The sequence below is a fragment of the Saccostrea echinata genome, unplaced genomic scaffold (genome assembly GCF_033153115.1).
Source record: "Saccostrea echinata isolate AGI-Se365-2 ecotype Australia unplaced genomic scaffold, CSIRO_AGI_Sech_v1 ptg000029l, whole genome shotgun sequence".
NCBI lineage: Eukaryota > Metazoa > Mollusca > Bivalvia > Ostreida > Ostreidae > Saccostrea > Saccostrea echinata.
Genome location: NW_026889778.1, coordinates 38,474,060 through 38,498,745, shown reverse-complemented (window position 1 = coordinate 38,498,745; position 24,686 = coordinate 38,474,060). Strand labels below are relative to the sequence as shown.

Below are 24,686 nucleotides of genomic sequence, written 5' to 3'. Positions count from 1 at the left end.
TTTTTCATCAGAACAAAGTCAGAGGTAAAATGAAACAAAAAGACGCTTGGATTTTATAATTTATTATCTATATATATCACATGAAATTCATACACCAGCGAATATAAACATGAAGTGCCTTAATAAGGCTGTCTGAATTGGAACAGTGAAGTGGATAAATTTGAAGTCAGCTGACTATGACGAAGTATACTCACCACCATGTTGCAGTGTTCCTGCTTACATTTTTCAGGTACAGTTAACTTTTTTATCTGTAAAAAATCTATACAACATATATTTTGTATGAAGGATATAATGGACTTAATGACTCGCGTGTTTATAATATGTGGTTTGGGCAAGCAAGTTTTTCAATAACCCTACAGTTTGCGAGGTTGATCCATAGTATGACAGGACTCTATCAGGTCAGGATCAACGGCCCAAAATGGGATCTTAATTTTCTGTGCAAAAATTAATATTTCTCATTTAGCTAAAATATTATAAATATGCATCATAATCATAATAATGCTTAAAAAAGCAATAACATTTGGTTTATATTTTTCTGCATGCAGATAATCCCTCTGAAAATCCTTACCTACTTTGGGATCATTTACATTCACATGGTTATAGAAAAACTTACTTGCCAAAAGTTATTGCATTCAGTTTATAGGGATGTGTCAATTTACCGGTATACAAGTAGATCATGATTTTTTTCATTGCATGATAAGTATTGTGATATAGGGCTGGGACGATACAACTTTTTCTACATCAATATGTATCACGATATTTGAGCCACGATACGATATGTATCACGATATGTTGAATTGGTTATAAAATGTCTTTTTTGTATTGAAATGAACAAAACATTTCTTCACATATAAGAATAATTTATTGAAAGAAGTTGTACCTGTTGTAAAATAAAATAATTTTACACAAGTGGTGTTAATTATTATGTATTTAATATTTATATTAATATTTAGCATATCTTGTTATATATTTAACCCAAAATGTGAAGTAAACAAAGAAAAACATAAGTCAGAATTGTTTGCAATATTTCGATATTTCTTCATACGTATCGATATGCGCATCATCCTCACATTGAATCGATATTATCGATTTCTCGATATATCGTCCCAGCCTTATTGTGATAGGGATTCTAAAACACTGTATGTAAAATACCAGTATTTAGTATTTATTTTTAATAATCGGCTTTACCTTGGTGAATATTGATATTGTTTTGGTGAATATCAAACCTTTTTCACCTCCAAAAGCGTCCACAATAGTATAATAATATCTGTTGCATTTCCATAACTTAAGGGAATCTAAAAAGGCATTGCCAAAGAAATTTTCAATAAAAGGCTTTCATAATTGCATGTTTCATGAGAATTAAGACTCCCATGAATTTTCTTCAAGTACTAGGTCCTGGATGTCTTTTTCTCTGTTATCAGTGTTCAGATTAAAGAAGATATTGGGATAAGCTCTGGGAAAAATGGAAAATTGTCTGATCAATGATTATGCAGATTTTGTGTTTTCTAGATTTGTCTTCATTACTTATCGGTAGATTTTTTTTAACAAATATTCAGTTATAGAAGTTTTAATCTATGTTTACATTATTTCAGCTATGCATTCTTTCATGCTACAAGGAAAACATTCAGCAACGTCAAATCTACAATCTCCGATGAATGGAGCCCATCATACCACAACAACACTGTTAACTTCACCAAACCTGATAGGGTTGGTAGTATACTTTGTACTTGTATTTTAATACATATGTAAGTGTTGATCATGGTCAGGTTGCAGAGAGTTTATTTTGTGAACAAAATCAATAGTATCAGTGTTTGAAACTCACCACAAAATTAGCCAGGCATGCAGGGCTGACTGCTAGTAAAAAGTTGTCAGCCCTGTCAAAGATAGAATAGCCCGAGAAAATAATTGCCTTTTATAAATTTGTTTGTAACGATTATGTGACTGGAACCAGGTCACCATAACTTCGAACCAGAATCTATAGACTGATGATTTCTTCCTCTTGGCTTGTTACACTTTGCTACCGATACTATTAGTTGATATGAAAGAGATTTATCAAATATATGAATTTTAATTATTGAAAATTTTAACACATCCAGCCTGGCATCAATACATGCAAATTTGTTCACCCGCTGCAAAATTTGTGCAAAATCTCGGGCAGTCAGGTGCACGGTTATTTCAAACACTGATAGTATAATTATATGAAGTTAGATAATATGGGTATTTTTTCCATTAAAGATCTGGAACACCCGTCATTTGTTTGACACAAGAAAAGATGCTGAACCATACCTAGGAATTCTGGATGCTGTTTTCATGATTTCATATGCTGTGGTAATTTTTATACAATGTTATTTTCGTAGACTTTAAGTGTCCAATTTGTCACTACCATTTTTGGAAGCCATCTATATTAAGTGAATTATTAAATTTTATAATTTTAACTATATTTTATTGGTTTTATGAAAGTACTGAGGCTGTATTATATTTAGCTTGTATGAAATTGATTTTTCAACAACTTAATATAAATCTGATTTAGTTCATTCCTAAATGTGCTAAATATGAATATATCTAATTTATACAAGACATTTAGTGATGTACAAAACATTTCGTCTTACTGTAGACATTGAATATGGTATGTTTGAAAATGTATCCCCTGTTATTATAATGTCTTTGTAGGGTCTCTACATAAGTGGCATGATTGGAGATAGGTAAGTCTTGATCATTTTGATGCAACAATGAATTATAGTTGGCAATATAAACATGAACAGAAAACCCCATGACTGTCTAGATTTGTATGGATATGTACATTTAAAACTGGAATGTCAAGGCCACATAAAATTAATTTCCTGGTTCTCAAGCCAATTTTCTCCAAAACAGATTCTTCCTTCGTAATTTCAAATTTATTGAATTAAAATTGATGCAACTTTGATCAATTTTTAGATTCAACATGCGGTTGGTGCTATCTTTTGGAATGTGTTCATCAGCAGTTACGGTAAGATTTACAGTCATTTTTTCAGTACACATTACAATTTTAATTTTGGTGGTCAAAATGCCATAGATTTATTTAAGATTTATTTTAAGATTTTGTAAAGCTAAATGTTAAAAATGCAGAATGAATTGTACAAAACTTCTAAAATTGAAAATAATAAACTGATAATTAAGCTGATTGAATAATTTTTTATTTTAGGGCATTTTGCAAACAAATTACATGTATGTGCATATAATGACAATGAGCTTTGAGCTCCTCACCAAATTGTGCCCACAGGGCATAATTAAATATTTTAAAAATGCAAATGAATACACCTTTTAAAATCTTTATTCTGGAGCATCCATGAGACAAAGTATCCCTCTTTCTGACTGAGATTCACACACTTGCCTTTCTGATGTTCTTTCTTACAGATATTTTTAGATATTCTATACAATGGCATTAAGCATTTTATGATCTTTGATAAATTTTGTACGTTACACTGTAAATGTAAAATGCTCTTATCTTTAAGGTGTTCCTCTTTGGAGTGGTATTTGAATGGGTACACTTCTACAACAAATATGTCTATGTCATTGTCTGGATCCTGAATGGGCTCCTACAGTCTATGGGATGGCCAACGGTTGTAGCCATTATGGGAAACTGGTTTGGAAGATATAGGTTTATCACTTTTTATTTTTGATGTCATGTCAGGTTAATATTTTTTTATTAATATTTCATAAGAAATTTGAAATAATGTCCACATACTTTTAACAGGGACAGGTATGAGAAATTGAAACCTCTTTTTGTCCTTTAAGATATACATGTAGGTTTGTTAAGTTTTTTTTTGTTCTTGTTTTTCAAGTCATGTTTTTTATTACCATAATATTTCATCATTGCATAAATTTGAAATTATTTGCAAAATCCTTTAGAGACATGTACATATAGGAACAGAGCCTCCCGCTCAATAAAATGGAAATTTTTCTGGTATATATACATGTACTTTCTACTAGAAGATGCTAATACAAAAGAAATTCAAGTAAAAGTGGTACACCACAAAGTACAGAATATGAGACAAATTCTTTAGAGAATTTTTTTTATCATGATAAAGAAACATAATGATTTATCAATTTTAAGTTTATCTATTTTACATGTAGTAGTGGGTCATAGAGTTGCTTATCCGATATCCTATTTTAATGGCAGCAGACTCATTTCCTGTGTCTTCTGCAGGTGCTATATTCTACAATAAGATATCAATTCACCTGTAAAGTTTTTTCTGAATTTCAGTCGTGGTCTGGTGCTTGGTCTGTGGAGTGCCTGTGCGTCTGTTGGTAATATCATTGGTGCTTTTCTGGTGTCTGGAGTACTAGATTTTGGATATGATGTAAGCTACAGTTTCTCTGCATTGAATTGTTGGCCTCAAATCAATTTGTGAATAAGTTAAAAAGAAATAACTTGCATGTATGTAAGTGTAATTTAAAATGCATATACCTCGTAACTGATTAGTGTAATGATAAATTAGTGCATTTTAGGCAAAGCCTCTAAATGTATTTGATACATATATGATCATATAGATTACCAGACAAAAGGCACTGAAAAAGGTGCTTATTATAAATACATGTATGATTACCACTAAAATTAGTACATTTTCAGCATTACAATTGCTATGAAACTGCTGATTAAGTATACAACATAAATAATATCATTCCACCATTTTGAATCTGACCTTGACCTATTACAGTACGCTTTTCTGGTGACATCCTCTATTCTCTTTGCTGGGGGAGTGGTCAATTTTTTTGGTCTTGTCAGCACTCCTAAGGAAGTAGGTAAGTACATTTTCACTTTGAATCCCCCATAGTTTACTGATGGGTGATTATAATCAGTCTCTCTGACCTATCAGAGGAATAGGGCATTTCAAAGAAACATTTTTTATTTTTTTTTTATCAGACTATTTTCATTTTCAGTATCTTTATTATTAAGCGAAAGGTAGAATAATTGTGTATTTCTGTAAATTTTGAATACTTTATCACACACTAAATTTAGCAGACCTCCAAAATAAAGAAAAAAATTATTTTATCACCATCAACGCTATATGTACAGTGGATGAAAAAAAAGTAAATGAATGTCCATACTTCTATATTTACTTTTTCAGGACTTTCGCTCCCAGATGAAGATGCTGCTGTTCATCCTAAAGAGTACACAGTCCGCGTTAATGGAACAGATGATGATGGTAAATATTACTTCTAACATTAAATATAAAATCAGTTTTGCTGCCAGTCAGTGGTCTTTGGCAAATGGCTTCATTGAGACAACCCAGTCAGTGGAATTAAGCAAATTAATGGCTAGATTGAGACAACTCATAAATGAAAACTAAGTTTGTAATTTCAACAATGGAGAGTCAGTATTCAATGCCATTTGCCAAAACATTTGATCAAAGCTGAGATGTAGAAATGCATGTTTATCAGCTGGCAATTTTTTGGCATTTTTTAAATCTCAACCTAAAGATAAGGCTTTTTATACTCTTATACCACCCGCTTGAAAAGTGGGGGGTTTATAGTGATGGGGATGTCCGTACATCCTTCTGTCTGGACTTTCCTTACCCATAGGGATAGCCAATCCACATCTGCAACACCTCTTACATCAATGAAACTTTTTACAAAGTCTTCATCAAATAGTGCCATTGTGCATCTCCGATTGTATGTTGGATTGGACAGATATTCAGGGCTTCCCATAGCTAAACCTGAACTTTGCCATTCTAGGTACACTTGGGGGTAGCCGTTACTTATCCTCCACTCCTTTAACAACGTTGAATGCAATTTGTTTAAGTTTTGCAGAATCTTCATTACGTAGTGCTATTTTGCAACTCCTATTTTATTTCTATTGGAAAGATATTTGGGGTTTCCCATAGCAAATTATAGACTTTGCTATTACACTCGATAAAGGGATACCCGTTTTTGTGAAAGCAACTACCCCTAGACCCTTGAATGAAATTAAATGGAACTTTTGAAGAATCACATTTACATATTGCTAAGAAATGCACTTTGCCGTTATACTCATATGGGAGTGGGGGTGTCACTTTGTTAGCTCACTGCTCACAGTACCTCTAGTTTACAAAGAAAAAGGTTTACCTAGGGGTTTTTTTGGCCTTGTTAATTGGTATAATTATGATGAATGCATTTAATCACAGAAAATTGCTCTTTAACTGCAGACAAATATCACATGCATTTGCCTGACTGTGCTATCAAAGATGTCAAACACAGTGCTTTGATACTTACATAATGATCTGTCACTAGTGCTGCAGGATGTTTTTCTCAAGTGCCTGAATGGCAAACCAAAGCATTTAATATTTGTATAAAGTTTTAAAAAAGAGATCTTTATCTCTGTTTTTATTCTTATTTGTTGATGCTTGATTCTTTGAAATTCAATAAAAGTTAAATTTTATTGTATATTTCCATGCCTGCAAATCCATTTCAATGTGCATATTGAATTTCCATTGTTCTTTTAGTTTCCAACTTCAACAATTTTTTCTTCAGCACAATTGTACAAAGTAAATTTTTTGCCTTCATGTATTGTTTTATTGCTACATTTTCATGATGCAATATGCACGTGACATTGCTATGCTACAATGGAAACTTTGAACACTATTTTCAGAAACCATTAATATGCCCCATGTATTATACAAACAAGGTATAGTGCACATTCACACATAGCAATAACATTGATGTGAGCATGCTGAAATGTTTGAACTTTGAAATCCTCAAAAGTAAAACACAAGAGTTGCTTCATTCATTTGCTTACCTTGGTTTAAAAAAAAAAGAAGCTGGAAGCGTCTTTGCACATGACATTTTGAATATCATTTAAATTCATAAAGTTCTTAGTTTCTGTAAATTGGGCATCTAGGAAATATATTCTTCTGTTGTTATCTAATTTTTAATTAGCTCTACTGGTCAGAGACCAGAAGAGCTGATGTATCAATATTTACATTTGTAAATGTTTTCCCTTAAATAACATTATTTGAGCAAGGCGTGTTTAAGTCTATGTATAAATAGGATCGCCACCTGACCATAAATTCATTGTTTAGTCATAAGTGGTCGACGTAATTTCATTGTGACGTCGTAAGTGATCGATGTGTTCAACACGTTCAATTTATACTGTTGAGGTTTGAAAAATTAAATCATATTTCATGATTTCAAAACTATAGTACCCAAATATTTGTGAAAAAAAAAAAAAAAAAAAAAAAAATCAGTCACAAATGTAAATATGAGTAATAAGTTAATAACGCCAGGTCCTGTTTGTTTGATTAGAAAACTGCTTTATTGACCCTCATTTCTGCACAGCAAATTTAACTTGTTCTTTCTTTGCAGTAATATTCTGCAAATGCACATTTCATGCATGCTAATTGTAATGCAAATTGCTTTTATTTTGTTACTTAACATGAATTAAAAAAATATTTGGTTTGATGAAGGGTGAATTATTAATTTATTACTGTGTTCAAACACTGATGTCAATGTTGTATGGATTGTGGGAAAATCTAAGATCTTTTTGTCAAATTTAGAGAAGTACATCATAAATTTTCAATGGACTATCATTATTCCATTTATTTTAGCAGCTATCTGGAGATTCGTTAAATTTTTTTTCTAATTAATTAAGATTTTTAACTCTTTCAAATGATCTTTGGCTTAAAAAAAACTTGATCAGTTGCAACATAATCATGATAATACTCATACATGTAATAATTTTATTACAATGTACATAAATCCAGTATTTGAAAGTGATATCTTACACTGGGCATGTTGGGAGGAAATAAAAAAAAAAAATCAGACTAGGTCATGTAGTCATGAAATATCATTGAAATTTTTTAATATATATAACTAGCTTAATTACCCTCCAGAATTTAGATATAGTCATACATGTAGTATGTTATGTCCTTACCCAATGGGTTATAAACATCAGATCCAATGTATTGTTATTTGAAAGCACATGAGAGGAAAAAAATATATAATCTTGATTACATCCATGTTACATGAAATCTAGGAATCAGTGCACTGTAACTTATACTAAATATCTATTCAAATTCTAAGCAGTATTGATTTATAAACTATCATTTATTAGAACATCTGGTTGAAGATGATGACACACCGAGTCATGGGGCCAACGACAATGGAGACAGTGAGGAAGATGGTATGTAACATAAAATATGTCATTTGTAAGATGTTAATTTATGTTTATAATGAATGAAGTCATTCAGAATAATTGACATAATAATTGCATATGTTGTGCTTTTGCATTTTGTGCATGGTGCAATTGACACATTATAATACCGCTTTAGCATCACATTTAGATAAATAATTTAGATAGACATGTAGCAGGATATGTGATTTGGAATTAAATTTGCATTGTTAAGTGATATTTTTTAATCAGGATAAAAAACAATATGTTCTAACCCTCCCCCTCCCTTTCAGAAAGTCGATTTGTCATTTTTTTGCCCCAGTAATTGAAGGTTCAGGGGCATATACATGTAGTTTTTGGTCGCTTTGTCTACAAAGACTTTAACCTTAGCCCTAACTTTTGAATGGTTGGGGTTAGTGCTTTAATATTTCATATATGTATTCTTTGTGACAAGACCATTTCATACCTGTCAACATGGCCAAAAATTTTTGGGGGAGAAAACGCGTGACGACCTTTTACAAATACAAAAAGTCAAGCATTTCACTGTATTATAAAACAAAAATAAACAACTTACAAGATAAAACTTTTTTATTAATATTATTATTATCATTTATTCATAAAATTTACTTTTTATTCATACATTGTTTAGAAACTTGTACAATGTGATTTTTGAAATTATAAAAATACATGTTCTTCAATGTATATTCTGCCTGTCCATAAGAGTGTCATTTGAATAATATTCATGGCAAATGTCAAAGTTTAACTTGACAATTAGAAAAATTAATAAGGTTCTGCAGACAGTCTGAGTTTCCAGCTTTTAATAGATAGATGAATGGATTTTTCTCACTAAGTCTAAGGAGCAAGAGTTGTGTCCTTGATTTAAGGATCTGAAATTGAAATAATTGTCAAAACTTAATGCTTAAATTCTTTAAAATAATGTGTAATCTAGTATAAATGAAATACATGGATTCTCAGACCCTGTGTTTTTTCTTTTAATCTCATAACATATATAAGAATTTTTAAATCTAATGCTTTATTGTAGTAATGTTCTAATATGCTAATTCTATATTTTTATTTAGAAATTTATTACCCTGTTTAGCTATGTAAATTCAAAGAAGTCTTCTAAAGGCACTGTCATGCTGCTCTGTAGTTTCAGGGGCTTTTATATGCTGATGTTGATGCAGGATTTACTAAGACATTGAATCTCAAAATCTGTGGGGAACTCTTCAGACTCTTCATTATTAGCTTCCATGAAATTGTTCCCCTCTCCTCGTTAAATTAATAATAGAGTACTGTAGTTATATCTTTCCTGATCACTGTATTGTTTATGGAGGAATTGAAATGTCTTGAGTACTTGTAAACTTATTTGCAGCAAAGTATCAAGTACATGTATCCATATCGTTATTTACCGTCATTTTTTGCAAAATTTTTACATCTGGCATATCTGTCTTTGATAATATACACTTTTAATGAGAATAAAGAGCAATTACAACTCCAATTACATCTGGTATAACAGTTGACACCTTGTTGATTACCTGTTATCAGTGGCAATAAACAGATTAGCTACCGATAAACACTGCATGACCTCCATTTTTGTGTTGACATGTCGGTATTTTACGAACCCAAGTAGGTAAAAAATCCGGATTTTTTCAAAATCGGTAGAAACGTCAGTCTAAAAAAAATTCGGTAGACAATCGGTAGGGATGGTTAAAAATCGGTAGACTCCCGAAAAATTCGGGAGAGTTGACAGGTATGCCATTTTTTTGGTATGAAAATGTTTTATGTTATGACCTTGACCTTGTAGATTGACCCACTTTTAAGAACTTTAATCAAACTTTAACCTTGTCCGTAACTTTTGAACTGTTACTTTCATATTTCATATGACAAGACCTTTTTTTTGGCTACCATGCCAATATTTTTTACCTCCTGACCTTGCCCTTGACCTACTTTTGAAAAACTTTCACCTTGGCCATAACTTCTGAACAGTTGGTGCTAGGGCTTTCATATTTCAGATGTTTATTCCTTGTTAAAAGACTACATTTTTTTTTACCTCTGATCTTGACCTTGGAACTTGACCTACTTTTGAAAAACTTTAACCTTGATTATAACTCCTGAGTGTTTGGGCTTTCGTATTTCACCTGTGTATATTCATTGTGACAAGATCCTTCTTTTGGACTAACATTTTTTATGTCATGATCTTGACCTTGAAGTTTGACCAACTTTTGAAAGATTTTAACCTTAATAATTAGCTGCTGTACAGGGGCATCTGTGTTTCGTAAAGACATCTTGTTTCATTCACAACTTTTATTTTGGCTAAAACTTTGGGGCCACTCAAGGCATAATTGACATGTACAAGACCTTGTGTCTGTACAGCACAGGTTCATTGTATAAATTTCTGACTGGGATTTGGAACCTCTCTGCACATTAATTTTAAAAATCTGCATTGAACATTAGTGCAGTGATGTTATTGTGTTTATAGTATATAGTAATCACTCTGACAGGGTTGGTCGGGAAATACCAGTGGTGGGAATTACCAGTGGTAAATACCGGTATTTCCCGGGAAATACTACAAATTTTCTCTAAACTGGGAAATATTGGGAAATACTGGCAAATACAAACTTAAGTTGAAGTTTTTTATTTCTGTAATTCATTCAATCTTATACAATATTCAAAAATAAAATAAATATATAAACAGAAGATGAATAATATTGAATATGAATGTATCACTACTCTAAGTCCCATACCCATAGGCATTCTGAAACATTTCCCTAGCTGTGTAAAACTGAAGTTTTTCAATTCAAGTTTCTTTTCAGTTTTGTAAAATTAGTAAGACAAGTTTATTAATTATAAATCCAAGAACAAAACAAACTTGTTTTAATCCTTCTATTAACACTGTAGTTATTACAAACAATCATGTTGTTTTAACAAATTGCTGTGGACAGTTTTGTGCTCCTGTTTTGAGATATAATTACCTTGAGTAGAACTGAAAAGCCTCTTCTAGGTTTGATATTTAGCTGCCATACATTTAAGAATTCTCTTAGATCCTTCTTTAGTTACATAAAAAAACCCAATTGGGATCATGGGTTCATTTCATGGACCTTTATAGACTAAATCAGACTCAAGCATGACACTCATGACTGGTATACAAATATTCTGTGTTACATGTATGATTATATAAAATGAATTACTTGGAAACCAGAATTTTTCAAATCAGGGACAGTGATACCTGAGGTAGATATCTTACCAATAAGGTGTACTAATGTCAATATGAATGAAATATGTACTAATTTCTTATTTCCCAGTATTTCCCGGGAAATACCAGTAATTCCCGGTAATTACCAGTATTTCCCACCGTCCTGGGAAATATGAGTATTTCCCATTTTTTTGCCAACCCTGCACTCTGATGCAAGAGGCATATATAAGAAAGTTGGTTTTAAGTCAAAATGCATTTTTTGCAATTCAGACACAGAATTTTCTTCTCAAGGTATGGAACTTACAAACATAGTATCAGGTGATTGATCAGAATATTTTATCTACAAAATGCATGATCATCATAGTAGTTATACAACATATTGCTTATTTTACTTAGATTTCCTTTTTTTGAATTCTTTTTTTTTTTTTTTTTTTTTTTTTGCTACTTCTTCACAACTTTAATACAAATTAGAGTTTGCATGTCTATGATGTTTTAATGTTATTAACAACTGTGTACATGGAACACCACAGAAAACTTGATCCTTTATGGTTGCTTGCCTTGCTCACTTGCACTCTGAATTTTGTTTGAATTATATACAGATTCCAGATTTTGTGTGTATACATGTAGCATGAGTTGGTTAGTAGTCTAAAATAAATACTAAATATTTATTTCTACATGCTATGCAGTTGTCATTTTTCAGTCAACATAGCTTGTACAGTGTTATCATGATGTATATTGATCATACCTGAGAATTACTTTCATTGAAGTTTAGTTGTATAAATTATGTATACATATGAACATGCTAGACAAAGGAAATAAATAAAGAACATAGTATTAAAATTTTTGAAACTCAACACTGATCACATATTCTACAATATATTAATTTCCAAAAGAAATTTTATTGTAAATCAGCAGGTAAATACCTAATTTGTAAATTCCTCAATAGAATATGTCTAGTGCTAAATTTTAATGCTTTTAAGACAAAAATTATTCCAATAAACTATATCTACATGTATTAGAGAACATTTTCTGTATAAAACTTTTTTGTATCCCCAGAGAATAAGATACATGTCATCTGGCCAGTACTAATTATACTGATTTTGATTTCCCAGCTCCTCTCCTGAACTCCCCCCACAAACAGAGTGGTGCTTCCAGCTCAGACAACAGACCAGCAGCCATTGGTTTCTGTAGTGCCCTATGTCTACCAGGTGTAGCATTGGTAAGTTCCCCTGTTTAATCATGACATTCTTATTGAAGAGTTACACATCAAGTTTGAGTTTCTTTCTGGTTGGATTTTCCCACAGATACATGTACATCATTACGTTGTTCATGAATTGAAACTTTAAACTACAATTTTCGTAAATTGATACGTAAATTACATCTCTCATGAATTGATATGTAGACTGAACTCTGAAATATTTTTGACCTTGCTTATCATGGTTATAACAGTAAAACTTGGTTACAGCAAACACTCTTATAATGAATTTAGGCTTATAGCAAAGTAATTTTCACTTCCTGTGGTTTTAAAACATAAACTTAATGGATATATCAAATTATGTTTATAAAGAATTAAAATTCATCATCCCTGGCACTTTGCTTTTAGTACATGGAAGTAATTGAGATGCACCAATCTGAAAATATCTAAAGATCCCAGTTTCTCACTCTTTAGACACTAACCAGTGGTACAGCTAGATTGAAAATAGCATTGTGACAAGCTCTCATTGTCCAAACAATGTATTTTTACTGATTATACAAGTACATTGTATTTTAATGTAAAGTTTGTAGTTTGATTCCTATTACGATCTGTAAATTCATTAGATTATATTTTTTCAGTATGCCTTAGCCTATGCGTGTTTGAAGCTAGTCAACTATTCCTTTTTCTTCTGGCTGCCATACTACCTCCACAATAAGTACAGATGGAAAGAAACCGTAGCTGATGATATATCTATCTGGTATGATGTGGGAGGAATCATTGGTAAGTAGCCTGTGTCTCTTAACCCCTCCTCCTCCCCCCCCCCCCTTTCCCCTTAAAAAGGATTTTTTTTTAAATGCTATGATGAAAAACAAATATATGTATATAAACATGATATAATTAACATTATAGGGGGAAAAAGGAATGTCAAATGAGTCTTCAGCTAAGGATGTGGATGTTTTCTTTATTACACTTATTTATCACTGGAATTGACTGCTATGCAAACATGTTCTATGTTGCAACTTATTAAATGGTATTACTGTATACAGGGAAATTTTCGCCTCAGTTTTTTTTTCACCCCTTTCTTCCTACTAGACAGAAGTGGGAGAATTTAAGACGGTGCGAATTCATAGGAGACAGTATTACTTCTTAAACATAACTGTGACTGGGCGAATTTAAAACGGTGCAAAATTGTTTCCAAGTGTAAAAGGGCAAAAATAACATGGGGCAAAAATAACCCTGTATACAGTTCATCATGTAATGAAATATAATGTCATGCTTTTTCCAAATTCCAATGAAACAACCAGTCTTTGATTGTAAAAACTTGATTTTTCAGGTGGGACAATATTTGGATTCATATCTGTAAGTAGCTTTTTTTAATGGACAGAGAATGTTTTATATTAGATGAAATTCGTGCCTAAGTAAATAGAATTAACAAATTCCATTTAAACCAGTTTCTGAGAAAGACTTTTTGTGATACATATTTGATTATAATTTCCAATCTCAGAAAAAATCTTAAGGATGGATTCTTCTCATATTTCTTATAATGGCAGAATCTTGATTTTCTGAATACTCAATATTCAGACTGTTTACACTATTTTAACATCCAAAAACTTTGGTGTCATCGGCCTTGATTTTCAGTCAAGGTCATTTGAAAGTTAGTCCTAAAAATAGTACCTTTACACAGAGAAGTTTTGAAATTTATGCATATAAATAAATTTTGCTGACTGAAAAATATCTTTCACCATAAAATTAAAGTTGTTACTTATTGTTGATGCCTAATTCATATGAAATGAGCTGGTGAAAAGATAACATGAAATCCTTTATATTCAATAAATACATTTAATCCGAATTTCCTCGATATTTTTTCAAAATTCTCAGTTTACATGAATTCACATGAAATTTCATCTCAATTTTTACAATTGACCATATAATGTCAAATATTTAGATTTTTGTCTGATAAATATTCAAAGGTTCAAGATTAATTTACAAGGTAAAAAAGATATAGTAATCAGGCAAATTATTGAAAAAAATTAGCCCGAATTTGCTCTATACTTTCTGAAATCTTCAATTTACAGAGTGTTTTAAATGTCCATAAGAAAGATTTTTAATCCCCAAAAATATATCAATTTGGTGTAATTGTGACATAAATACATTCATTTCTACCAGTTATACATTCTATTTTTATGGTATTTTACACTAATGATATTCAAAATATTCATTTCGAATTTCCTCTGTCATTTTATTCTTATGAATGTTATGTTTGACAATTTTATAAAATACATCAATTTTCTAGTGGCAATTACAGAAAAATTATCGCATACATTCTTCACATGCACAGGACTAATTCAAAGCAACTTCACCTTCAATATAACTAGGAATAAATAATAAACCTTCCAAAAAGTTATGAGAAAAATCATACATAAAATTTTCATAGACTAGAAAAGATTTCAATACATTATTTATGACATAAACATGAAATCAATATACATGTATAGTGAACATACCATTCAATGCTTAATATATGAATATCAGAGGGACTAATATATATGCCTATACATATATATGTAGTTATATTCATATAGGTCCCTGGTATTATGTTATTATTGGATATTTTACATTTGTAAACTGAGTTTTGAAAACAACAAGCAAATTCAAAAAATGGTGGTCCCCCGCTTTTGATGTCTTAGTGGATGGGATGCCATTATTTATGGCATATTGTAATTGTCTTGTTTGTTTGTCCTGTCTTATCTGTGCATCATCAAAAAGACATAAATTATTGAATTAATAACAGTTATGGCAAAGACTATAGCTTCTCAAAACTACAACAAACTTCAAAATCAAGGTCATGAGGTCAAATATCATAATAAAATCCAAAAGATCTTCTCACAAGTGATGCACATGTAAAAAAAAATATCAGAAACCAGAGTATACAATCAGAAAGGTCTTGAAACAGGTAATGCACATGTCAGATGTAAATACCATATCTTCTGTCAATCAAACGTTATTAGCAATGATAAACTTTAAAAATTAGGTCAAACTTCAAGGTCATGGGATTAAAAATCATAGTACATTTGGAAATGCTTGTCACGGGTAAAGCACTTGTCAAATATGAATGCCCTATCTTTGCTCCTTCAAAAGTTAGCAAACTGATGAAATGTTTGAATATTAGGTCAAACTGGAAGGTCAAGGTCACGGAGTCAAATATAATAGCATATTCCGAAACATTTTGACACAGGTAACGCACTTGTCAAATATGAATACCATATCATATGTCATTCAAAAGTAATCACCAAATACAAAATTTTTGAAATTTAGGTCAAACATGAAGGGTCGCCCGCGTGGCGCAGTGGTTAGAGCGTCTGCTCTGCAGTCGCGAAGTAAGGAGTTGATCCTTACGTCGCGGGTTCGAATCCCACTGTGGGACGTGGAGACCGGTCCTTCGGATGAGACCGTATAAACCGAGGTCCCGTGTCGCAGTAGGTGCTGGCACGAAAAAAATCCCTCACTTCTCAATGGCCATAAGTGCCGAGCATAGGACAAAATTTGCAGCTCTCCACCGGCAAGTGGTGGCGTCTCCATATGAGTGAAAAATTCTTGAGAGGGACGTTAAACAACATACAAGCAAACAAACAAACATGAAGGTCAAGGTAAGGGGGTAAAAAATTAAAGCATGCTCCGAAACACTTTCTCACTACTAATGCACAGGTCAACTGTGAAAGCCCTAACCATTCTAAATCAAAAGTTATAAGCAAAGATAAAAATTTTGAAAAGTAGGTCAAACTTCAAGGTAATGGTCATGGGGTCAAAAATCATAGTACATTTGGAAAGGTATTCTTACAGGTAATGTTCATATTTAATACGAGAGCCCTATCTTTTCTCATTTAAATTTAATGACCAATTTAAAGAAATGTTAATTTTTTGAAAAGTAGGTCAAACTTCAAGATCAAGGTCACAGGGTCAAAAGTCATAGTATAATTTCGAAAGGATTTGTCACAGGTAATGAACAGGCATAATATGAAAGTCCTATCTTTTCTCATTCAAAAGTAATGACCAATTTAAGGTAATGTTAATTTTTTTGAAAAGTAGGTCAAACTTCAGGGCCAAGGCCACGGGATCAAAATTTACAGTATATTTGGAAAGGTCTTGTTACAGGTAATATACATGTGAAATACAAAAGCCCAATCTCTTCTCACTCAAAAGTTATGGCCAAGGTTAAAGTTTTTGTGACAGACAGACCGACAGACGAGTGAGATTTAATGTCCCCTCTCTTTCGCGAAAGCGAGAGACAATAAATACCTACACACATTTATAAGTATATAGTTTGTTCAGCACCAATAAATATAACTCCTCAATGTGATCATATATTGCGTAAAATTTGTGGAGTTTTAAGATAACAAAAAATCCATCTATGACAATCAAATGCCCTTTGACATCTTTGCCTGAATAAGACATCCTTGAACTTTGTAACAATAATATGCATGCAGCTATCAAACTTAATTTCACATTTAGATGCAAAATACTTATTCAAGGATGAATTTCTTTTTGAGAATTTGTAGCACAAACATTTATTGATCAGTGTCAATAACTTGTATTGAAATTGAATTAAAAATTACCTCTTGAGGGTTTCTACTGCAAGTACATGTATATGTAGTTCATTTGTAAAAATCTAAATTTTAACCCGGCCGCTACCACCAATTTTGTTCAGCATGCTCTTGCTTAAAATCACCCTTTAACTAAATGATCCAAAGCAGGCACATTTTTTGGTATTCCAGAACTGTATTTTAAGATTTTAACTGTATTTGAAAATGTAAAGCAACTGAATACATAGAGCTAGGTATATACCATTTACAAGTTGTTGTGGTGCCAGTACATATAAATCTTCACATTGTAATCTAATGAAAGATAATGCTTGAAAAATTCACTCTGGGAGTAAGATTTCAAATCTGAATCAAAGATTTTGTAAAGTAATCACATTCTACAAAGCATGCACTGTATCGGGTACTTGGGAATCAAATAATTAAACATTATATATTTATAAATAAAACTATTTTTGACTGAAAGTTTCTAAAAAAAAATCAAGAATGGAATCATGCAACAAGCAGCAGTGACATGCATTGACTTCCACATTTCTACAAAAACATTTCTTTGATCAGATAAATATGTAATTCCTGCTTCTGACATGATATATTCTGAGAAAATCTCTTTTCCACAGACAGCCATCATTCATTTGATGTGAGAATTTCTTGCTGAACATGTGTCCACCTGGTGAAAGTCCAAATTTTTTGTTGATCTGTAATTTAAAAAAAAGTAATATATTTTACATAGCAGCACAGATGCTGCATTATATGATAGTTAGATAAAGTTGTGTCCATATTTCTTATACATGTACCTCAATAGTCCATCTGCCAGCACTCCTTGCTCAATCATCCTGCATTCTGACCTCCAGTCTTTTTTCTAGTCTAGGGTAAAGTAGGGTTGTTTTTCTCCTAAGAATTAAACATGAACATCCCTTAGACTATTTTTTTAAATTCATGGAAATTGATTATAAGATTAAACAACTTATCTAATCTTTATTTCATTTATTGATTTAAATGAATGAAAATATTTTAATAGATTCTACCACATGCAATATGTCTTATATTATAGTGTATTGGATATAAATTTATCCTAAAAGTACAGAAAAGTAAAAAAAAAAAATAATATAAATAGTTTTTTAACAATAATGTTTCATTTTGCTCTATTTATTAGACAATTGTGTGTTTCAATATTATGGATATTTCCACGTACAATATCAAGTTATTTTTCCGTTTGATTTGTACCCAAGCGGAACACCTTACTTTTCTAATAACTTGATGATTGTTCTGTCTTGAACAAAGTAGGCTAATTAAAAATATAAAATTTGTTGTAATCATATACAAAAAATGCTATTTTTGTGAATTATTATTCCTAAACCTGACGAACACACGAAATATATCCTCTTCAAATGTTGACAAGTCGCGGGAATAAGCAGACGAAATATTGATAACAGGACTTTAATTTCCGTGCGAATTCCCATAAATCAATACAAACCAGCATGTAATTGAATTCAATTTCAAAATTATAAAAATCTTCAGACATATATAACTAACTTACATGCTCACTGCACGACATGACATCAGACGAGGCAACGTGGATCTGCAATCTTGCACATGTTTGTGACCTTCAAGTTCAAGCTTCCCTTTTGGCTGATTGGAATTTCCCGGGCATAAACAATTATGAATTAATTATTCATAACTGTCCCTGGGCTTCTGCAATGCTTCGATAATGTTCACAGTTTGTAGATTTTACAAAACAACCCTCTCGGGGTTTTCTACGGAAAATGATCTGGACATGTTGACATTCGCTAGGCCTACCGAACTGCGAATATTATGGCGATTGTCGCAAATCAAAGAAAATATTACGATAAATTTATTAATTTCAAAAGAAATAGATTCAACATTACTTAAGCTGACAAATTTACTAATAGTTTTTCCTTCAGTATAATTAAATATGAATTTTTGCATTTTACGACTTGCATCATTTATGGAGACCCATTGACGACGTAAAATGCTGACAAGAATCCATCCTTAAAATGTCAGTAAATTTTCTTAATCTTTTTTTTTTTTTTGAACTGCAATAAATATTGTGTTTTTGCATGATAAATTCCAGAAAGCATGGAGATGCACTGTTTGGGAAGACCTAGTTCCTCTTTTTTGTAAGACTAACAATTGAAATTAATTTCTGTTTGTAGGACAGATTCCAGCATCGTAGTATAATAGTGATACCAATGTTGATCCTGGGCATTCCAGCATTGTTTATTTATAGTATGTATTACATGTATGTACATGATGTTATATATGTTATTTATTAAACAAATCTTATTAGCTTGATGAAAAAATTACAAACTTCATTTTTTGTATGTACTTCTATCTATTAAAAACTTACAACCTTGATCTACATAAAACATTGAAATCTTGTTCATTCAAAATTAAGGTCAATACAATGTATCATGGCTTCAAGTCATGTAAACATAATTCAAATGATTTATTTAACATTGCGATTTCCACTATTAAGATCATCATTCACAAACAATACTCATTTAAATTCAAGCAAGGATAGGGAATAAATCCCATAGTACAGTAAAACATGATTACAGCAAACACAATTTTAATGAATTCACAGTTTCTGTGATTTTCCATTGCATTTATAACATTAAAATTGTTTGTCCTTGGCACCTCATTATAATAATTGTCAGTTTAATTTTACATTTTTTTTCACTTCATAACAGATTCTAATTTAAGCAATACCCTGACTCTGAATGGTCTGTTGATGGCTGTGGTGGGATTTTTCATTGGGGGTGTGGCCAATCTAGTCAGTGCAGCAATCTCAGCTGATCTTGGTGAGTATAAAAAACTGTATATAAAGAACACCCAAGAATTTAAGATCTGTCAAAACTGTAAAGTCTTTGCATCCAAATAGACTATCTCATGTAATTTAAGTTTCAGAAACTCATGGCAACAAAAGTTTAAAATTTGACTACAGTACAGCCATTACTGTGTCTGCTAAAACAAAGCTTTAATGTGTCAATCTACCTTGTAATTACATACAGTCAAATCTGAATATCTCTGACTTACTGAGTATCTGGAAAATCTGAGATATAAAGCTGTCAGAATGTTCAGTATACCAGGAATTTACAGCGAATTACAAAATACCAGTAAAGTTTTCAATAGCTAGCTGGATAGCTCAATAGGGTATACAATTTGTTCTAACAAGTATCACATTAGGATTGAAACTAGGTCATGAAGTTACTCAGGTGTATCATTAGATTTTACAGGTAAATGTGAGTTGATTTCAATGTTGAATGAAGCCACATGTATGTGCCAAGGTGTTCTGCTGTAAATAAATGCATTGTTTTTCTTTAATTGCAATTTTTTTCAGTAAAATTGTATGCTAGCTCTTTCAGTAATGCATAAATCTTCTGCATACTATTCTTTCTAATTGCTCTAAAGTCTTGTCAGTTCTGAAATTAAAACCTATTATAATCTATTTTCATGACCTACAAACAATTTCAAATTATAGGGTAAAATTTTTCATTTGGACAAAAGTTTCATTCTTATCAATAAACAACAGCAACACTAATTAAAACAAGAGAAAATATGGGGGAGGTTGAGGATGGAGGGATTAAACTATGCCTATGCCAGCAGTTGCAAATCTGAACTCTTGGGGCCCATTTTATAAAAGAACTTACGACTAATTCTTAAAAATTTTTAACATGATAGTTTTTAATTCTCATCACAGAATAATTTTGTGAGATTTTGCTTTTATAAAATTACCTAAGTTAACTAATTTTTTCATATAAAGTATAAAATAACAATTTATACAATGTAAAGATTAAAATAATTTGCAAAAGCGCTTAGTTTTAGTCATAAGTTCTAAGTATAAAATAACAATTTATACAATGTAAAGATTAAAATAAATTGCAAAAGTGCTTAGTTTTAGTCATAAGTGTTTTTGTAAAACAAGTCCTTAATTCAAATTTCAGATTTTCAGAGAGTTACAGAAAGTAGAAATTTGCTGGGTGTGGAGATGTTGATCATAAATTAATTCAGTACAAGTTATATTTGTTATCTATATTATTATTAAATTATTTAGTATATTTATGTGTTTATTTAAAATCCATATGGTGAGAGAAAAATGAAGTGGAAAGCTAACTTCCTTACTTGTTAAAAACAATACCTTTTTGCAAGGAAGGAGTGGGGGGGGGGGTGTTATTCATTAATGCTGCAAATTAACTGAAATTTGCAATAAAAGAAATTAAGTTAAATGCGTTAATTTACAGCAGAACACATTGACACATACATGTGGATTCATACAACATTGAAATCAACTCACATTCACCTGTAAAATCTAATGATACACCTGAGTAACTACATGATCTAGATTCAAACTTATTGTGATACTTGTTAGACCAAATTGTAAACTCTATTGAGCTATCCAGCAAGCTATTGAAAACTTTACCGGTTTTTTGCAATTCGCTGTAATTAACAACTTTACTAAGACCCACCTAGACATAGCCCTGGTATTCAACATATCCATATTTGAAATACTCATTTAGTTAACTTCTTTCGCTTTTTCAAGTACATTTTATATTTCCTTAGCAGTAGTTTTGTTTATTCAGTATCCACTTCTAGTAAAAGGTTATAAATGATCAGACATCTCAATGTTTTATTTTAACAGGAAAACAGGGACCAGTTCAGGGAAATAGTGAAGCCTTGGCAACAGTGACTGGGATCATTGATGGAACAGGAAGTGTCGGGGCAGCCATTGGGCAGGTTAGAGAGAGATTTATTGTATTTGGGATAATTTTAATGGAATATTTGTTGCTGTGAATGTTTATTTAATGTCAGTAAAAAATCATTGTAATGCTGAAAAAAAAAACTGAAATCCTTGTAAAATTTCTGTAATACATGTACATGTGAAAGTTTAATTTAAGGCATTTATGCCAGAAAACTATATAAATATTCCAGCTTGGGTGCTTACAACACATTGGATTCAAATCATAGTATCTGCATATATGATGTTGATATGGTATAGTGGAATCACTCTGGGTCCCGAAAACGTCCTCTTTGTGACTCAAGTTTTTGTCATTTCAGATTCTTGTGCCAGTGATACAAGATGGTTTGGGATGGAGATCAGTGTTTTACCTGTTTATGTTAATGGTAAGCAATAGATAATGTGCTGAAAAGTAACTGTGTTTAAAAGTATCTTTCCTGAATGGTAGTAATTCCATGGAACTTCTGAAAAATGATCCAAGAAAGAAAAGCTCACATGCAATGAACAATTTCACTTTCAGTTCTTGGTACACACATACACATGTACATGTAGCTAATATCAACTATCAAGATACACAATTCTGTATATATGTATTCAATTTTATTATGAACATTTTTGTGGATACTCGAATAATCTCTGAAATTCTTTCATCATGCTACCTGCCATCAGTTTTGGTTTGATTTCAGTAAAACTAAGTACAAGTGTAGAAAACAGGAAGATAGATAATTCTGTAAATGTTTAACTAAAGAAAATGTTTCAAGTTTAGGTGCACCTTTTATTCCAGTAGTAAAAGTAAAAACAGAGAGAGCTATATGACTTACCAGAGAGTTTTAATTTATTTATTTCTTACTTTTCTCTTTTTTTTCCTTCCAATGCAGACACTTCTTACAGCCCTATGTATTCTACCTTTGTTTGTAAGAGAAGTGAAAGACCTGTATGCTAAGAGAAGAGTCAGGTATTCCTGGTTCACTGGTGCTTCTGTCTCTAACGGGACTGAGGATACTGAGGAATTGTTCAACTGACCTTGACCAGTTATATATCTATATTTTCCAGTTTGTCTCTGACCAAATGTTTATAGATCAGCAAGCTTTTTTAGAAGTACACAAAGTACAACAGAGGCTGTATAACGGTATTTTTTAAGGTGTCTTAAAAATGTACAATTGTTTTTATCTTCCATTCTGGTATATAAAATTACCATGCTGGGCATTTGTACATACATGTATATTTATGAAAAAGAAATCTACATTGCACTTATTATTAGTAAAATTTACACCACCATGGATATCTGAACACTAGCAAATACTATTTCTAGAGTATGCAGTCTGACTGTTTAACAACTGTTATAATGTACAATGTATGCATAATATGGGCTATGCTGCTAGTCAACTTGTACGTGTATAATTTTTCTGCAACTGGAATACCTCTTTGAAAACTAACCTCCATCTCAATTGTCATTCCTTTTTTTAAACTTTTGTAAATTAGTTTAATACAGCTTTTAGCAATATTGTCTAGTCGTTTTTGGGTTGAGTTTTATATTTATGGTTTATCATTTTACTGGGCTATTGCTTTTACAGAACATTTCATGGTGAAATGGGTTTGGTATTTTTTTTCTGAATTTTTAAGTCTTGAATGTATGGTCATTTTAACTTCGAATAGTTAGACATATCTCAAAGGATTTTTTTGATTGTCATTTTAGAGCGTTGTTTTTCGTGCAAACAACATATTTTAGCAGGTCCTTTTATTTCTTGGGTGAGTTTAGTTGTTTTAAGCAAATAATCTGGACTAGATATTTTAACATATACATGTATATGAATTACATTGAAATCTGTTAGAGTTGTGTTTATATTTGTCAAATGATGTGTAAACATTTTCTTTTAACTTTATGCCTCTTTCTCTCCTCTCTCTCATTAAGGGTGGGGGGGGGGGGTTAAAGGTGGGAGGCATCCCTTTTCTACTGGGAACTGAATTTACCCTGAGTTGTTTATATACAAAATCCAAATACATTATAATTGTGCAATTTTTAAAAAAAATGTTTCAATAATGAAACAATACCTTTTTTTAATTAAAATTTTAAGTAAGTTCTACAAATACTTCTTTAAAAGAGTTGAAATTAATTTTATATGTAGGAGTTATTACACTTAAATATTAATTGTTATGTGTACATATATACATGTAATATATATTTTGAATTGAAATAAGTGTATCCATGAATTTGTGAGATTAATACAAAGATTTAAATGATATTATTCTTTTCTTATTTATGAATAAAAATTATATGTTCTTTTCCACATTTGTTAAGAGCAAGCATATAATACTTCAGCTTTACGTGCCTACAGTAAATGCTTGTGATTAGAAACATCATTTCAAAATTATCTAATAATTATTTATGGAATTATTTTTAGTGATGAACTGTGATGTTACTGTGCAATTACATATGTAGCTGGAATTGAAAAGAATTGTCTCTATATACATGTATCTAAGAGTTATTTTTATTGAATGTTACTAATACATAAAGCAAATGAAACAGATTATTGTTTAGTTAATGAATTAAAAAATAAAGAATTTGGTTAAAGAAGGAGCCATTGTACTTCTATTTTCCAAATGAGTAATGGTGTTACATAATTATAAATTTTCCATAATTGCCCTTTTTTTCTACCAAGCTGGGATATGTACCATAGTCTGACTATGTATATGACTCAGATCTTCCTTTAGATCTTGTATAAAGCAGAGTGACTGGGTAAAATTTTGTTTCAAGCATCTCTTGTCGTTAATCCCTGTAAAGCTTGCCTATAAGCAAATGGGCATGGATGTTGCATTTAGGA

At 31.3% G+C, this 24,686-nt stretch overlaps 1 protein-coding gene and 2 long non-coding RNA genes across 7 annotated transcripts; 1 reads left to right on the top strand and 2 right to left on the bottom strand.

Annotated features, from left to right (window-relative positions):
• Positions 1-23,435, top strand: LOC133195918 (sugar phosphate exchanger 3-like). 4 transcript variants are annotated; one of them, XM_061331901.1, is made up of 20 exons: positions 1-229; positions 1,593-1,707; positions 2,236-2,328; positions 2,671-2,702; positions 2,935-2,986; positions 3,492-3,637; positions 4,244-4,340; positions 4,698-4,782; positions 5,109-5,186; positions 6,608-6,643; positions 8,069-8,137; positions 11,589-11,609; positions 12,431-12,537; positions 13,152-13,293; positions 13,847-13,872; positions 19,283-19,355; positions 19,820-19,930; positions 21,769-21,863; positions 22,185-22,250; positions 22,743-23,435. In XM_061331901.1, the coding sequence occupies exons 1-20, from the start codon at positions 177-179 to the stop codon at positions 22,884-22,886; spliced, it is 1,641 nt and encodes a 546-aa protein (XP_061187885.1). In that variant the 5' UTR covers positions 1-176; the 3' UTR covers positions 22,887-23,435. The 4 variants fall into 4 exon arrangements, with proteins under 4 accessions (XP_061187885.1, XP_061187884.1, XP_061187886.1 ...); XM_061331900.1 differs by having other exon boundaries at positions 11,589-11,636; XM_061331902.1 differs by lacking the exon at positions 6,608-6,643 and having other exon boundaries at positions 11,589-11,636.
• On the bottom strand, positions 8,700-9,883 carry LOC133195919 (uncharacterized). Of its 2 annotated transcripts, XR_009722250.1 has the most exons (3): positions 9,661-9,883; positions 9,216-9,394; positions 8,700-9,012 (listed from the first exon to the last, which is right to left on the bottom strand). It is a non-coding gene; the product is annotated as an uncharacterized LOC133195919 (long non-coding RNA). The 2 variants fall into 2 exon arrangements; XR_009722249.1 differs by lacking the exon at positions 9,661-9,883 and having other exon boundaries at positions 9,216-9,654.
• On the bottom strand, positions 17,901-18,887 carry LOC133195920 (uncharacterized). Its single transcript, XR_009722251.1, has 2 exons — positions 18,646-18,887; positions 17,901-17,999 (listed from the first exon to the last, which is right to left on the bottom strand). It is a non-coding gene; the product is annotated as an uncharacterized LOC133195920 (long non-coding RNA).
• Positions 23,436-24,686: the final 1,251 nt, after the last annotated feature.

Excerpts from the sequence above, each read along its gene's own strand:
- LOC133195918 (XM_061331900.1), top strand. The coding sequence starts at position 177 with ATGACGAAGTATACTCACCACCATGTTGCAGTGTTCCTGCTTACATTT. Across the intron at positions 1,708-2,235 it reads ACTTCACCAAACCTGATAGG|ATCTGGAACACCCGTCATTT; the intron begins GTTGGTAGTATA and ends TTTCCATTAAAG. Across the intron at positions 5,187-6,607 it reads TAATGGAACAGATGATGATG|AAACCATTAATATGCCCCAT; the intron begins GTAAATATTACT and ends CACTATTTTCAG.